This window comes from Tubulanus polymorphus, chromosome 11 (genome assembly GCF_964204645.1).
Source record: "Tubulanus polymorphus chromosome 11, tnTubPoly1.2, whole genome shotgun sequence".
Lineage (NCBI taxonomy): Eukaryota > Metazoa > Nemertea > Palaeonemertea > Tubulaniformes > Tubulanidae > Tubulanus > Tubulanus polymorphus.
Window position 1 is genome coordinate 7,152,636 of NC_134035.1, and position 17,868 is coordinate 7,170,503.

The window sequence follows — 17,868 nt, forward strand, 5'->3', positions numbered from 1 at the left end:
TTTCATTTTCAACGATGAGATTACAAATACGCCGTGAATCAGTAATCTGAAACCCCATATCCGGTCCAATTTACTTCCTGGTTTTATTATTTTGATTTTGACTGCCGTACTAAATAAATACTGGCTCTGGGCTTGTGTCGCTGGAGCGTTGCCCATTCAATTCTGCAGTAGAAGATCGCTGTTTTGAACCGGATTTGAGCAGCAGGCAGTGAGGAGGCATGGCTTCTCCCGGGGCTGTCATGTTCGATTTTGATCCAGAAAACTGGAATAGGTTAATAATCTTTGATTTTTCTCCTCGGGCTCGACCCTTCCTTCCTTCTCTCTTCTAAGACGTCAGATCAAGTTAGCATTTATTTTATTTATGTGCATTCTGGGCCGTTTCGTAACATTTGAATGTGGGTGAGGAGGTAAAGAACCAAGAAAGGTATCTTCACACCCGTCCAGTGGCGTTGTAACTGTAAGTGCAGCGGCGAAAGCCGCGGCAATAATTTACTGAATGACATTTTTTTTTCTTTGAATACCACGTTTTTGAGGAAATTAAGTCAATTCGCCATGGCAATATTAAGAATCTGTCCTAAATCGGCTTTTGGCCGCAGCAATAAAACATTGCTTCCAACGCGCCTGCCGTCCCCTACAGTCGGCCTACGCCGAACGCTAACTAAAGCTGTTCCCCGAACCCTGGCCTAGCGACTCATTAGAATTGTTACCAGCCGACCGAAATCCAGTCGGACCAATCGCATTTACAGCTCTTGTTACAAATTAAACTAGGCGTCTGTTTGATTTCGTATCGTATCATTCTTGCAAACCAACGGAAGGCTTTTTTAAAAGCCTATTACTAGGTTGCCTTGGTGTTTCGCTTTTTTAAGTTGCTAGACGTTGCTAGCCAAATTTTTCATCACGCATCGGTAATAACAGTTCGAACTATGTAATTCGCAGTTCATATTGTTTTGTCGTCCAGTGTTTGTCGAGGCGCGATTTGAAACAGTTTGTACTTCTTGCTGATACTATTTCTTCTGTAAGATTGTTCCATTGCTTGACCACTCTTTGGCTAAAGAAGTGTTTCCTCAAATTCTTTCTTCATCTGGCCTTTGAAAGTTGAGTGGCCTCTGGTTCTTCCGCCGTCGTTCCGTGGGAGTAGATTTCCTGTTTCGACTCTATATTGTCCATTTAAGTGATTATACACAGTGATCATATCACCACGTACTCTGCGATAACTGAGAGATGGTATTTTCAGGACCTTCAACCTTTCTGTATATGGTAGTTCCCTAATTGCAGGAACAATTTTCGTCGCTCTTCTCTGAACTTTTTCATAAAGATCGATGTCTTTTAGTTGAAAGGGACTATATGCAGGGATAGCATATTCAAGCATCGGTCTCACCATAGTCTTATAGAGCAGGTTAAATGTTTTCACATCAAGTTTTTCGAATGATCTTTTGATTATGCCAATCATTTTGTTCCCTTTATTAGTTGCCGTTGCGTATTGTGCTTGGAAATTCAGATTTCTATCTATGACAATTCCGAGGTCTTTTTCCTCGGTGACAACTTTCAACTCATGTCGGTGGTTTCCTACTTCCATTGTGTATTGTGCTGGGTCTTTGTTATTGCCAATATGAAGCACTACACATTTTTCTGGATGAAACGACATTTGCCATATTTTTGCCCAACTACATAAATTGTCGAGGTCAGCCTGCAGTATCCCAGAATCGGTCTGTGTCCTTATTGTTCGGTATATTTTTGTGTCGTCAGCATACATGAGTATCAAACTTCATATTTCATCAGCGAGATCATTGATGTATATCGCAAATAGGAGTGGACCCAGGACACTGCCCCGTGGGACACCACTTGTGACTCTTTCCCACGAGGAGAGTGATCCTTCTATGTTCATAGCTTGTTTTCTATTATAGAGGAACTCTCTGATCCATCTGTATGTTGGATACTGATAGTCCATGGATTACAAAATCTTCTGTTTTTCTTAGTTCTATGAATCTATTTACAATGAGTTCTTTATCCAACTCCGTAGCCAGTATCACCCTGAGTGGTCGGCATTTGCTTTTTTCATATTTTCCTATCCTGTTGATAAGTTTTGGTTTTTGTATATAATCAAGTCCCAACCCTTGACTGATAAGCTCATATGTTTGTTACCATTCTTTTTTCCTTCTGGTCTTCCCTTGATCTTCTTTAGGCTCTTGTAGTCCATAGATGATAATGTTATTTTTTCTTATTTCAGACTCCCAGATCTCACAACGAATTTCCTGTAATTCTTTATCAATTGAGCCCTTAACGGTTTCTGATATATCAAGATTGCCATCCCGTATGTGTTTTTCTACTGCCTCATTGATGATGTCATGAATTGCTGGTGAATGGGGTACCCGCAGTGCTACTGTGGCAATCGAGGATTCCACGTATGGCAGGCGAGGATCCGCCAGGTGTCGCTAGTAGATAGTTGGTCGTCCACGTTCGATTTCGTCTACATTTCAATTAAACCTAAATTAACTTTTCTCTTAAATGAATGAATCATTTTTGGAAACTTTACCGATATCCGATTAGAAGAATGAAAGTATTGTATATTGGTAGGTGCTGTGATAGTATATGGATTGAGGAGTTCAAAAATCCAGTCTAAATGTCATTGAAAATGAACTAATTTTGACAACACACGACCTACTGCTTGTCGCGCCATCTGGTGGTATAGCTGGTTTCGCGGGTACCCCATTATCTGTTAGGTCTATCTTGTCAACCTTCCCTTTGAGATTTTCTATGTCAACAGACAATGCATCAACTACTGATTTGTCAGCTTTTTCTTCCAGCCTAATCAATACCTTCTTCATTGAGGTTTTGTAGTTTTGCACAATCTTTTCCATTTTGTCCACATACGTCGCCATGCGTCTCGCATCAGATTTTTCCATTTTGAAATCTTGACAGGATATTCTAAGACAGCTGTCCTTCAAACCTTCAATATCCATGTTTATACCAGTCGGTAAATTTGAACACTTCAGGCACAGGAATTTACCACAGAAATCACACGTCAAAATTGCTTCTGTATTGCTCAGCTTGTCACAAATAGAACACATAAGCGCTGAACAATGTTGTGTGCTCGACCCACTGGTTGAATTTACTCGTGGATTCAGCTTTTGCTTAGAGGACGCTGGAAGGAGCTCATTGTTCTCAGATCTTTTTCTTTTCATGGTTCCCACAGAACAGGGAAATTGGGAAAAACTTGGGAATTGTGAGATAATAATTCCCGGTTTGGAAGTATTTGGGAATTTGAATAATTGTCATCAAATCAGGGAAATATTTGGGAAATTCATTACATTTCACATATTACATTTGCCAAGGGCAACTTTTCTTGGTGATTTCTCTTGAAAATTACCTTTATTAACCGGTCACCGTTAAAATGTTGACTATAGCATGACGATATGTGTTCACTTGCATTTGGGAAAATTGAAAAATCACCCATGAAATACTTGGGAAAAACTTGGGAATTTTGAATTCATTTAACTGTGGGAACCATGTCTTTTGGGCTTCACCTCCAGTGTCAGGCTCCTGTTCTGCATTACCGTTTGGCGGTAAAATGCCTGCACTCTTTGCACTTTCTAATATAATGTCAACAGATTCCTCATTTGTCTTGCCAGATTTTGTGCTGCTACGTCTGGCAGTCATAGTAAACCTAGATCTGATTCTCCAGACAGACTGACAGACTTTGAATTTTCTTTCCTACTACATGTATTAGGTTTCGCCCGACCCCAGGAGTCATCGTCAGACTCGGATTCTGGCCATGGTCATGGGCGGATCCAGACCGTATTAGCCGTATTGCCCAATACGGTCTAGAATTTTTAAGTGCCCTTCGAAATTTCACCGGCAATATTTTTGACGGCATTATTTCAGCAACCGCTAATTCCGTGTCCGTAATCCGGGCATAATTATAAAATTAATCGGTATATACTGCTGCCGAGAAAGTCAGGAGAGATAATCATATTTGTAACGCCTTTAATCATGATAAATTAAAAACGGCACTTTCCTTTTGCAAGGGGCACTCATGCTTTAGATGAGGGCACCTTGTCCTTGCCTTTTCAGGGAGGGCTAAAGGGGCACTCGTACTTTAGAAGAGGGCACTATACGCGGAAAATGTTGAAGAAAAGGGCACTTTTTTGCCTAATTTTTAAAATTTTAGGGGCACTTTTGGTTTGGAAGATGGCACACGACATAAGGATAAATGTGAAGACGAGGCAATTTTTGTCGATTGTTAACAATGAAGGGGCACTTAGCCGTATTCTGTATAATTGTTAAGGGGCACTTTTAAAGATTATAGGGGCACTAGGCGAAGTTGGCGACAACCATTCTTTCATATGGGTTCGCCAGCTTCATTTTTTATCCGCATATGTTGAAATCTTGTCTCGAATTCGTTTATTCTGGATTGCTCTGCTAGCCTCTAGAAGCCCTCTAAAAGCCTTTAAATGGTACCATATTTTCAAAATTTTATGGGGATGGGCCATCCCCAGACCCCCCTCTAAAGACTTCGCGCCTTCGGCGTTCGCATTGACCTGGATACTGGGTGTGCCCTAAGATCAGAAAGGTGCCCTTAGATTTCCTTCCAATACTGTCTACCCATCCCCCTGGATCCGCCCCTGATGGTGAGTCACTTACTTTACCTGTGGCCATTTTTTCCAACCCCTTTCTTTCTTCTAACAGGACAGAGTCACTTACAGACGGATGTGGTAGTAATTTTCTCTGATTCCAGCTTCCAAAAGTTCATAAAATAAGCTCAATCTTCTTGGTTGCTCAGTGGTTTCCATGGATCCGCACACTGTCCACCATCTTGGGTCAGGCTGTTTCCAAGAAGTGATATTAGACACTTGAAGAACCCGAATTGCAGTTGTTATCATGACCAGATTATCTCCAATCACATCCACACACACTCTATAATCTTTAATCTTACTATCTGACTCAGATTTGATTAACAACTCGATCCAGATGTTGCCAAAAACAAGATAAAATCACAGAGCTGAAAAATCTTCAAGTTGCTAAGCCAGCATCACCCTAGCAACTCCAGCAACACCCTAGCAATTTCCGTTAAATGGACCAAAAAAGTGAACAAGGAAGTATTTCGCAAGTTGTAGGGCCTATAGGCTATAACTCAATTCAATAAAACTCTATTATACGGTTTATCCATATGGATTGATGTGTACAGAGTAGGTCTACTTTGTACATAGCTGATTACTCGTGAGTTTACTGTACAAATCATCTCAGAGCGCAAACCGTAATCCATGTATTCTGGAATACAGTGGTGATTGAAAAAAGTGCCCTTTCCCCCAGTCATTCTATTAATATACAATTTCAAAAAAGATTTTTGTCAGTACTGTCTTGAATAACCGTCTATAGCTGATGTTTGAGCAACTGCCGCCTGTTGATTTTAAAGAGTCTCTTCTTACTTAAAGCTGACAAGTGTATGACTTTAATTGTAGTTGGTATTTTGGTCCGCTCGGCCGAGAGGAAACAAATGTCATATTGAATAATGAACGAGACACTGGTGTTTTTCTAGTCAGAGACAGTGGGAAATTCCCGGGAGACTTTGTTTTATGCGTTAAGTAAGTAATTTCTTACTTCTTTTTTTTGTAAAGAAGTTCTCTGGGCGTGAATCATCTTAAAAACGTATTATTTTTTATAATAATAATATCCTTATTCATTGCAGGGAAGATAGCAAAATTAGTCATTACATCATTAACACAATCGAAGGCACCACAATCCGCATAGGCGACCAAGATTTTCAAGATCTTCCCAGTTTGCTTGCCTTCTACAAAAAACATTATTTAGACACAACTCCACTCGTACGACCAGTGAGTAGATCACCTGATACCTATATGCCTTCAAATCGCATATGGGGTATTGAAATTTTATAACCTCTGCTTGAGTGCCTGTATTTTGCTGGAATTCTGGGCTAAGAACAGCGCTGTCACATATTGAGACAAATTCAAATTCCAAATCTTTATTCAGCATAAACAATTTTGCACTGTTTGCAACTGACATTGATACATATATAGATGTTACAACAATGTATGAAATAATCTACATCTGATGAACAAACAAAAACCGATACAATATGATAGACTATGTATGGTTTGAAAATTTAACAAAAATACTGTTCAGATATGTTTGGGCATACTATAGGCCCTATACATGTGAACAAAGGTAGTTTTTGATTAACATTACCGTAGTAGGGACATACAGACTTTGGTACACTTAAATAGTTTTTGGACAAGAAACTTGGTTATAACCATATTTGCCTGTGTACAAGTCGACATGTGGTATAAGCGGACTTGGCATACAGGTCGACTGCTTCATGTGTTTTGTAGAGTTATTGTGTAAACTGTGCTACGGTCCATTTACATTGTTGGAAATCTTTTTGCCGTGTGTGTTGTTGATTATTAAGATTTGCTGTCTCGAGTACTAATTAATGTTTTGTCGTGTTATTATTAATGTGCATTAAATAAATACTATGATTAGTGGCGTTTGCATAAGATTCTGGGCTTAGCAAGCACTGTGCGTATGTGCTGCAGAATTCATCTATTTCACAAATGACCAAGTTTGATCTCGCACAATTCAAGCGTGAATCTGCAGTACTTGGTTTGCTAAGCACTGAATCATCCACGCGACTAAAAATAAACGGCCATGTAGATGGCATATATTGGATCAGCCTATGGTATTTAAAGTAAAATTTGAGTGCTCTTGGAGAAACTGAATTCCTGTATGCATTCCTCAATGCGTTATGTTTGTAGATAGTTAGACTATTTTCAGTTTGGATTATAGTTATTTCACAATGCAAATTGAAAAAACAATTGTTATTATTTTCGTTCTAATTGTTCTAACGTTTCGAGAGGATTTCTTCCACCCATCTTCAGAGATTTATTTGAAAATGAGATAAAGTTACAATGATAAAGTACGGTTTTAGGTCACCACACCAGGAACCTCTAATGTTTTGTTCTATGAAGATATCGACGTATAGGCCAAACATTTTCTCAATTAAATGAAATAATCAGTGGTTGTTTTTTAAAAAAAAATTTCAGGCAACTCGGGAAAGAGTGATCGCTAAATTCAATTTCGAAGGCAATGTAAGTAAGCATGTGCCTGCAAAAGCATTATGACCAAGTTCGATGAATGATTTTAGTTTTTATATCTCAAATGCCTCTCTCAATTTTAGGACCCGGAAGATTTGCCGTTTCAAAAAGGTGACATTCTTGATGTGATAACAAAAGATGAAAAAGAATGGTGGACAGCTCGAAACAGTGAGGGCAAAACTGGATCGATACCCGTTCCATATGTGCAAAAAGTAAATACTCTAAATTCACCTTTTCCCTCCCTCAGAGCTGCCAACCGTCCCATATTTTGCGGGATGGTCACGGAATTTCATCGTTCGTCCCGCTGTCGTGTAAAGCATTAAAATATCACGGATTATTGAACAATTAGCTTTCGTCACGGAAATTATGATGGTTTTTGGTGAACCGTAGGTTTGCCAATGCAAACGGTCTGGTGAGGCAATTTTTATTGAAAATGAATAGAGTACCGATGTGTCAACAAGGCACAAACATTGGCTGTTGAACCAATAGTGTTGATTTTTGGTGTCATGGTTTGGCTTATTGAGTTCTCGAGCCCACAAAAATTTCATTTATTTTTAGGGGACTTATTCTTGAAAAACACGTAAAAACCTTGCTTTTTAGCACTAAGTAATGGCACGTTTTCACATATGAGAATTTGCATAGGTCTACTTGGAATTGAGATGTATAAAAGTTCAATCCTTCCTGGAAGTGTTGCCCTTTTTGTGCGACTCATCTGGATGTACTTTTCGACCTACAGGCCCTCACTTTATAAACCCCCTAAATTTTCTGGCTTCTATTTATTTGAGTTGACCTTGTTACCTGAGCTACATTGAATGTGATTGGCTGTTTGTTGGATATGCGGGAAATTCCGGGATCTTCTGATGTAATTGGGAAAGCCCATTGGGGAAACCCGATGTGGAACCCAAAACAAAATGGCGAGCATTTCATTCGACTAGGTATTTGTTCGGTGTTACGAATATAATCGAGTAGGCTATTCAATTCAGTATCCAAACTAGCAAATGTGGCGATACCAATGGAGTTTTGGCTTAGATTTGTCTTGTCAATGCCTTAAAGGCCTGCTACCCGTATGGTTAAACCGCGGCCGTCGGCTTTTAGTGAACCATGTTAGCCTACTGCTCTACTCTATTCAATTTTAGTACGTTCTTAGGTAGAATTGTGAGCGGTGATAACTTGATAATGGACTAAATAGTCTGTAGACAATAGCGGGCAGTGGAATGCTCTCAGCTTTTCATCTAATCATCAGTCAGTTTTTTTCAACTGATTTAGAGGTGGGAGCTAGTCTACACACATATGCCCATATATATAGCGATTAATAGAGAACGTACAGTATAGTTATCACACGCGTGCTGTTAAAAACAAACACAGATGAGACTGGGAGAAGTCATGCGTCGGGCGCGTATATTAATTTAATTCAAGGATGATGAAATCTGGAAATTGCGAGTATAATAATATCTTGTATGTATTAATCGTGTAATAAGGGGCTAAGAATTAATGAAGTGATTAGATTTAGAATAAAAGATTGTTGTTTGAAGAGTTTGTTCAGCATATCGTCAGTTCATGGTTTTAATTCGGTAATCTATTCTACATTCGATTGCAATCCAAATTGATTTATAGTTAGTATAATATTTTTGACAATATACTCTCAATGATTTGATGGTGAGCCACAGGGTTGTTGGACCTTTATTATTATTAATTTCAATGTTTTCAATGAAAAGTTGGCTTTTTTTTGCTAGCAGTTTATGTAATTGATATACATAGCGAGTGAATATAATAAGGCAAGTGTTCACTGTGGCGCTAGCAGTCAGTACTCTCGGCTTGATATAATATGGCAAGTGAACTGTGGAGCTAGTAGACGGTACTTCACTTTCCCACGCATTGAGTTAGAGGTGTTCAAAGATTTGCAAGAATTGTGGGAAAATATCTAATATTAAGGACATGCCTGGGGTAGATGAAACCTGAGGCATCAAACTGCATGAGCCAAACAATGGTAGCTAGTGGGGGAGCTTGAAAAGAGAAAATATTCATGTAGAAAATTGTGTAACCATAAATTGATTTACTGTGCTGATATTTAGATAAACTAGCAAAATTTTTAATTATTAGTTATGCGAACCCACCTGGTGGACCTGGAGCTGGTTTCATAGTCGAGATTTATTATTAAGTCCAAACGGGGTATTAACTCTTATTACTGGACTTAGGAAGTTTACCTGAAGCCAATGTGAACTTGGCAATGTGAAGAAGACCATGGAACTGGCTCCTCGAGCCTATATCAGTAGTTCATACTATAATATATGCGTGCTAGTCATTTGTTTCGGTTTGTTTCCAGTATGACTCAGAACTTCAAAGTAAACTAGAAGAACAACGAAGACAGGACGATCAGCGTCGACAACAATCACAACACAAATCGCAGCACTCCGAGTATCAAGAAGGTCTCATGGCTGTGCCAGTTGTAAATGGAGAGGTAGATTTGCTTTGATTTGACCGTCTAGCTATTTTTAACTGATTTTATAAGTCATTTATGTAAATGATGTCCGTTTTGTGTATTTTCAGAGAACATTGCCGGCTTTAGCTCGAGTTATAAAACCAAAATTTCCAAGTCCCTACGACCCTAAACAACTGAGTTTAGACGTAAGTTCATATTGTTATCATTTCCAAATATTTGCGAATCTGCTCATTGTTAATTATATTGGATCAGTAGCGGTACGGTTAATCTAATGTCTGATAGATAGGCACAAGGAACAATTTAGGTAATTTCATATCGGATATAAAACCCGGCGCATATCTACGCAATCATCATATCATACTCAGGGATCCCAATCATCCGACTTTAATCAGAATTCCGACTTTTTAGCGCGGCTGTGACCGAAGGTCACCAGAGCTGATGGGTTAGGTGGATTATCCGTCGTCGTCTGTCCATCTGTCAACTTTTGCTTCAATTCGCTACTAGTCCTACAGTTTTAATCAGATCAATTCCAAGTTTAGTATGAATATTCTATTGACCAAGGCCTATAAAGTTAGAGCCATTTTTTGGATTCGTCCCCCAGGGGGCGCCCCTGGGGATGGAGTTTCTATTTCTTCAAATCGCTACTAGTACTACAGTTTTAATCCGATCAATTCCAAATTTGGTATGAATGTTCTATGGACCTAGGCCTATAAAGTTACCGAGCCATTTTTTAGATTCGTCCACCAGGGGGCGCATCTGGAGATGGAGTTTCTATTTCTTCAAATTGCTATTAGTCCTACAGTTTTAATCAGATCAAGTCCAAATTGGGTATGAATGTTCTATGGACCAATACCTACAAAGTACAGAGCCCTTTTTGGATTTGGCCACAAGGCGGCACCCCCTAGGTATGCAGCTTCTATTTCTTCAAATCACACAGCGGAGCTATGTAAGATAGGCTCCTTGTGAAAAATGTTTATGGTCTCTGAGATCGATAAAGATTTGATGTTAAAATAAAGGGGGTTGGGGGTTATGATCAGTTATGACACTTGTGGTGAGTTCCGTAATAATCGACTTGCCGTGGCTAGCCTGAGCGTACATCTAGGAAAATTAATGTACTGCGTACTGCTACAACAGTATTGTAGGCGGCCACGCGCTGACACGATATACGAAAATAGTGGAACGATGTGGTTTAAACGATAGCATTCATACACGCGCCACACGCCAGTGAGCAGCGTCTATACATAGCTGATCACTAGAGTATATATAGAGTATATACCTGCGTGCACGTGGTCTATTGATTATTGATTTCCGATTTTTTGGTAACTACAGGGTTCGTCGCGGGCAGTGAAAGCAGTGAATAGCAGCGAATTGAAAAAAATCTATTCACGGCTGTTAATAGCAGTGAATATTTTAGAAAGGCAGTGGAAATGGGAAAGGGGGCAGTGAATTCGGAAATGTGTTCAATTTTGTCTGAGATTGGCAATTTTGAAATGTCACGAGAAATATACCGACGATGTCATGCCGACGGCAATTCAATTTCATTTTATTCATTGGTGTTGTGACCATCGACGTGACAGCCAATTCAATTCAATTTTATTCACGAGTTTTCATTTTTATGGTTGCCATGGCTACCAGGTCCAGGCACCTGTTTCACAAAATTGCAAATGGCGGTGGTTTGCGTTCAGATTTTTTATAAATCTCTGGCCCGTTACACTATGGAAAAATGGGAAAATGTACATCGCAAGATTCATCAAGCTTCATCATCCGGAGTACCGTAGCTGGATTGAACGTGTTCCGAATTGTATTCATAAGTTTAGATGTAGAATTTGCATGAAATCGAACGAACTTGGAGCCGGTGGAAGTATTATGCGAATATACCTAGTTGGTGCTTTTTGGTTCTTCAGCGGGTGTTTGATTGTTTTGGCTCTATCCGTAGTCTTTTGGTAACATGTCTTTACTAGGTAGCCAAATGGCAGTGAATTTGACTTTTCATTGGCAGTGAATAGCAGTGAATTTTTGTCAGCAGTGACACAATGAACCCTGTAACTATTGTTGGGATCCCTGCATACTTACATCGTATGATTGTCCATAATGAACCAATCCTCTGTACAAAATCACACCAGTGATGAAAAGCTCCCAGCTCCATTTCATCTTGCATTCTGATTAGCAACCAATTTTCGTGCAGACAATCTGCAGCGTAGTCCATGCTGCCATAACGATTTCTACACACATTGCATGCATAAATGTAAAACATATTTGATTTGGACGATCAAACGTCAATACCACTGCTCACCTTCAAGATGATACGAAAAAAATGTACTCAAACGAGGATACGATGAATTGGTTTGCGCCGGGATTAATGAACTTATTTTCTTCTGGTCCCTTGAAGCGCGTTGTATCTGCCGTTTTAACGATTGCGGGTTTTTACTTCAACGTAAGTCAACAAAATTATGTTGTTGTGATTTTATTTTCAAGGTCGACGACATCGTGAAAGTTCTGAAGATGAATCGAAGCGGTGAATGGGAGGGAGAAGTCAACGGCAAAGTCGGTTATTTTCCGTTCACTCACATTCAGTTCATTGACTCGAAAGAGACACCGTCGCCAATGACATCGGCGCCGAACAATGATTAATAGAATCAACGACGTGTATCGATCTATTCGACGGATATGAGATTTATCATCGTGTGTGAATATTCGACCAGTAAAACGTCACTGTCACTGTCGTCGTGTTGCGTAACGCGATGATTATTGGAATCGTCATCGAGCATAAATCTTCAATATTTCACGAATATGGAAATCGTAAAATGCAAATGTTGCTCACGTTCGGTGTTTCTTCATCGACGACAACGAATACAGAGATACAGTGAACTCCGTATGAGTCGTATGTTTACCGTGATGTTGCATCGCTGTAAGGACAGAACTTTACTGGGAGATGCATTCCTGTATTATCGCACATTTATTCTGATGCCACTTCCAAATTGCGTTTTGATTCTGAATCAGATAGATCCATTGTTGTGCAAAATTGATTTCGTTTTCAATCTTGCGCAAAATTCCATAAGAAATGATGGGGTTGGCCGAAAATTACCATCATTTAGGTCCATTAAAATTTATACTTTCATTCACCATCAGATAAAGTACGTTCCATCAATATTATCTACCTTGCCATAAATGATCCTCTGTCTTCAGTCTGCCTTCATTTTGTCCAAATTTTATACATTTATTTACAGTAGACTCTGCTCAAGTTGGACTGTGAAAATGTGTCCAACCTTAGTGATATCTATCCAAGTTTGATGTCACTAATAGATACCAAAAACATTCGAGTTGAACAGTTGTATCATAGTTGATAGGATCCGACTTGGGCGGAGTGTCCACTGTAGGCTATGTAGAGTTATAACAATAAATATTAAATTACTGAGCGCAATATCTCAATTATGTCGTCGGCTGAATTCAGAATTCATTCCTAACGTTGCATCTACGGCTAAGGAATTTTATCGAATTCATATGATTTTGTATCATGAATTATGTACGTACGCGATTTGTGATTATTCGTCTACTGCAATGATAACTTCTACGGGGTTAGTTGTATATATACATATATTGAGTGTCCTGTCCTGTAAAAGTGAACTGCTTTTTGATTATTTTGAGTATTTTCTCACCACTTGGAAAAACACATTCATTGGACATTTTCAAATTTAACAATCTGCAATATCTGATATCTGAAACATCAGTCACAAGTTGTACCATGCGTAGTCTCAGCGTATCATTACTCAGTTTTCAGTCTACATTTTTGACGTGCTGTTTTAGAATTTAGAACACTCATATTATTAAGCAGGTTATCCATCGCTGAGAAATAAGAAATCAAAAAGCAGTTTATTTTATTCGGGACACGCGATGATATGATGCTATGATGAAAATGCTCACTGCAATAATTGTCTGAGACATTTATACGTGATATACAGTACTTAAAATAACTATAATGATACTCTGCACAATGCTTGTTGGTTATTATTATTAGTCAGGGATGTCGTCTTTTTATTTCTAGAGATTTCACTTTGATGTCTTGCTGATGCTTTTTGTTGTATAAGAAATCGAATTTAGTAGTAACTGTCCCTCGTATATTAATTATAAGCGTATATTGTTATTTATTGTGGTCGTTTTGAGTTTTGTTAGTTTTTCGAGGTGCGTAGTTGCAGACATCAGATGGCATAAAAGTTGCAGCAGCCTTATTGAAGGTTGTTATGTAAACCAAATTATCTGCATTTTTTCGTACTGAATGGGAGCGTTCATGAAATGACGTATGCAAGCGGTAGCTAGGACGACCTAAAGTCAAAAGCATATGATCTGTATTTATATTTTAGCTAGGTAGCTATTTTACATACACAAAGCATCTACCAAATATTTATGAATGACATGTTGTTATGTTAATTGCACATACTGTATTTTTAATGACATTCGATTGGATATGAATACAAAACTAATGGTCCTTCTGTTTATTTTATGATGTGTACGTCTTGAAGAGTAGCTTAAGACAGTCATAAAGTACCCGGTAACACAAAAATTCAAATAAATACATTGTAGTATGTTATGGTTACTAAAGGTATTTGCTCTACTTTCTGCATATACAGTGAACCCTCGATATGTCACACCACCCTCCCATATACCGCACCCCTGCCTACCGCCAGGTTTTCTCAATGTATATCTCTATACAAATACATATTAAAACACCCCTGATACACCGCCCTTCCATTTACCGCCAGGTTTGCTTGATATGTTCATCTTCACAAATACAAAGTAAAACACCCGCAATATACCGCCATACTCTCTAACTAAAAAATCGTTCTGCACTGGATGTGGGCGGTATATCGGAGGTTGACTGTATGCACACTCCCCTTCATATTTTAGATTTTTAGATGAATTACTTTAAATCAAACTACAGTTAACCTCTGCTTTACTGGGTTGTGTTATATTTCTCCAATTGACTGGGTAAGTTCAAAATCATGGAAATAGAAGGTTTTCCAAATAGATTAAGTAAAATTCACCTACCAAAATTTAAGGAGTTTTCCGATTTGCCAAGTGTCTGGTAAAGCGGAGTTTTTCATGCCATGTTATGTCCGTTCATGGGTAAAGTATTATGTTCCGATGAGAAGGTGTTAGCCTGCAACTACCTCGTTAGGCGTGCGCTTAAATATTAATACGGTACAGGATTTGTTGCAAGTCAGAAAAATTCTGAAAAATGTTTACTTTTGGAAAAATTTAGGATAGACCCTGATTAGTTCTTATTTATCAGTTGAAATCGTGAAGGTGCTGAAAATAAAATTCTTTTTGGACATCACAGGAAATTTCTATTGACATTCTACTTACAACTTACAGATTTGAATTGGTTATATTTGTCAAAATTGATTTCAAATTTGATTCCAAATGTAATTCCATGTTTCCTGGCTTAATTGATTTAGAAAAATGATGACGTAAGCATCTGTCTGACTGCTACGAATCCTGTTAGTATATAGGGATCACTCATTTATTACGTACACATAAGGGGAGGGGGAGGGGTGCAATTGCGTACTTTAATGCTTAATGTATATGAAAAAATGGCCGATTTTGCGTACAGGGGGCTGGGGGGTTGAAAAGTCAAATTTCATGCGTATGTAATAAATGAATGATCCCATACTTACATTTTGTACTAACTTACATTTGGTTGATGCTTAATAGGTGCTGATTGACACCATAGGGTTATTTTCTGGTTCTTGGGCTTCTGTGAGACCCTTATTCTCATACTGTATGTCTCTGTTTATAGCCGCGATCTCACGGAGATGATTTGGCCCAGGCCAAATTGGCACGTATCTGGCCCGAGCCAAATTTGGCCCGTGCCTAATTAGAGAGTGCGTTCACACGTATACCACTCACTCGATACTAAACAATGCTCAAACAAATCTAAGTGGGTCATTTCCGGTACCAGTTGCAATTCAAACGCAATCATTCGTCTAGTGCTAAAATTTGGCTCAGGCCTAGCCCGACGTTTTGGTTTGGCCAAACAGGCTGGGGTCCATTTGGCACCCGTGTGAACAGTTGTCCCGGGCAAAATTTGGCAGGGGCCAAAAACGCTCGTGTGATCACGGCTTATGTGTGTGTGTCCGTCTTTCAGCTACTTAGCTTCATTAGTTTGGAACGATGAAATGTGGGTAGAATGTAAATATGGGGGTTGAGTTGTTCGGTGTAAAGTGGGTCTAGTAGGCATGTTATTTACAGATTTTGAACCTGAGCCCGGGAACCGTTGCTCATAATTATCTTTGAATTTTTAGCGTGTACAATGTAATTGTAATTATCTGGCTCAGTGATAATGTTTAGAATTATGAAATTTGATAGGTCGACCAGTAATTGAATCATAATATTGCTACGTTTTTGTCTCTACTCGGCTAAAAGTCTACGCGTGTGTATGTATGTTTGAGTGCGACGATGTGTGTGATCTGACTGTAATCTCCAAGCTGTGTGGAGCGAACTGTACCACCAAGGCAGTGAAGGTGCACCAAATACTAAATGCAGAAAAAACTTCAGATATTTGTGGATGCTTCAATGTATCAATTCTATCTGTATATACAGTGAATCCCCGATACACCACCCTCCCATTTACCGCCACCCTCGCCTACCGCCAGGTTTTCTAAATGTACATCTCTATACAAATACATAGTAAAACACCCCCGATATACCGCCATTCTCTCTGTACCACCAAAATCATTATACACCAATGTGGGCGGTATATCGGGGGTTGACTGTATTTATAACTCATACCTTTTGAGCAGATATCAATCTTTGGTCTGGAAGACCGCTGAAAAATGTTAGGTGTTGGTCCAGGCTGCAGATTGATATGATAGTGTAACTCATGTTGGTGAAATAAGTAATGCTAAAATACCGGTATTTAACATATTATTACAGAATTACATTATTACAGTTTAGCACATAATCAAAGCTCCGCCATTTCAATTTGAGTGTCATAAAATGCCTGATTATTTCTTGATTCAAAAGCTGATGATGTTCTGAGCAGTTAGATGTATAGCATTATATATACAGTAGACTGTTGGGACCACGAATATTCCCATTGAGTTGATGGGGTTTTAGGATCAAGGAAATTGAAGGTACCGGATACATATATTCTCATAGTAAAGTTGAACATTTTTTCTCCCGAGATACAATTAAAGTCTATTGTGATAGAAAAAACATTGGAAATATTTCTGAAAGCTAGTTTAGCGTGAAACAATAATGCTTTGGCCGTTGAATGACAGCATGATGATCAGATGGAATGCTGGTGTGATGTGATGAGTGACAGGAATCAATAATACTAATTCTTATCAGTTATTAGCAGAATATATTATTATAATGAGTAAATATGAGTGTATATATATATATATATATATATATATATATATATATATATATATATATATATATATATATATATATAACGTAAATATTGTATATAAAGTGACGATGATAAGTGGTGTTACGCTGTGCTGCTGCTTGTATTGTGCGTTTGTATGGGAAACTTCTATTTTATAGACAGTTCAATGGTTCGATGAAAGTAATTTCTAACGCTTAAGTGTTTTTGTTTTCTAGGGCCTTCTCAATTATCAGGCATCATCCCAGTTTCTCAAAAGCCATAAACCCTTAAACCGTGGTGGAAAATGAGGATTAGACCTTAAAAAATACACTGGTCAAATTATGAAAGTATCACGGGGAGTAGTGTATTTTCAGAGTTGGTTGACTTAAAGTTAACTTCAGAAATGAATTCCATTTATGACTCGGCTCAAGTTGAGTTCGGTGTATGGTACATGGTTAAAAAAGTAATTCAGAAAAATATCTGAGTTGGTCAGATCCGACTTGGGTGGATTCTACTGTTTTGAAAACTTTGCCCTGGTTATCAATGGACTGATGTTTCTGTTAATGTATGCATGTTTATTTTAGACTGGTTCCTTTATGTACGTGATACCTCTCTATGTTTTCATAGGAGTTTTTGTGATTCGATTTACATTAGTTCGATTAAACCAGATTAGACAAATACGCAAGTGAATATTACAGTTATTGTAATGACACGCTCTATGCCGTCGGCCGGCACAAGCCGTTGAACACCGATCGGCGCTGAACAATCTACTCACTTCCGCCGATAGATCACTCATGCGGACCGTTTAACGATTTACATAATTGAACATAGCGAACGAACTAAACTGTCTGTGAATCGAATCGCTTCTGGGGTATGAAAGGAACGAGTCTAAGATGGTGCTTTCTGTTGTTCTTATCGAATCCTATACTATAGCGCCGCCGTATTTT

The 17,868-nt window shown here is 38.6% G+C and overlaps 1 protein-coding gene across 2 annotated transcripts; it reads left to right on the plus strand.

The window, feature by feature from the left end:
• The first annotated feature begins 74 nt into the window (after positions 1–74).
• On the plus strand, positions 75–16,932 carry LOC141913207 (adapter molecule Crk-like). Of its 2 annotated transcripts, XM_074804680.1 has the most exons (8): positions 75–271; positions 5,460–5,582; positions 5,687–5,831; positions 7,059–7,103; positions 7,193–7,321; positions 9,433–9,567; positions 9,657–9,734; positions 12,025–16,932. In XM_074804680.1, exons 1-8 carry the CDS (start codon positions 219–221, stop codon positions 12,178–12,180), a joined length of 864 nt encoding a protein of 287 aa, XP_074660781.1. In that variant the 5' UTR covers positions 75–218; the 3' UTR covers positions 12,181–16,932. The 2 variants fall into 2 exon arrangements, with proteins under 2 accessions (XP_074660781.1, XP_074660782.1); XM_074804681.1 differs by lacking the exon at positions 7,059–7,103.
• Positions 16,933–17,868: the final 936 nt, after the last annotated feature.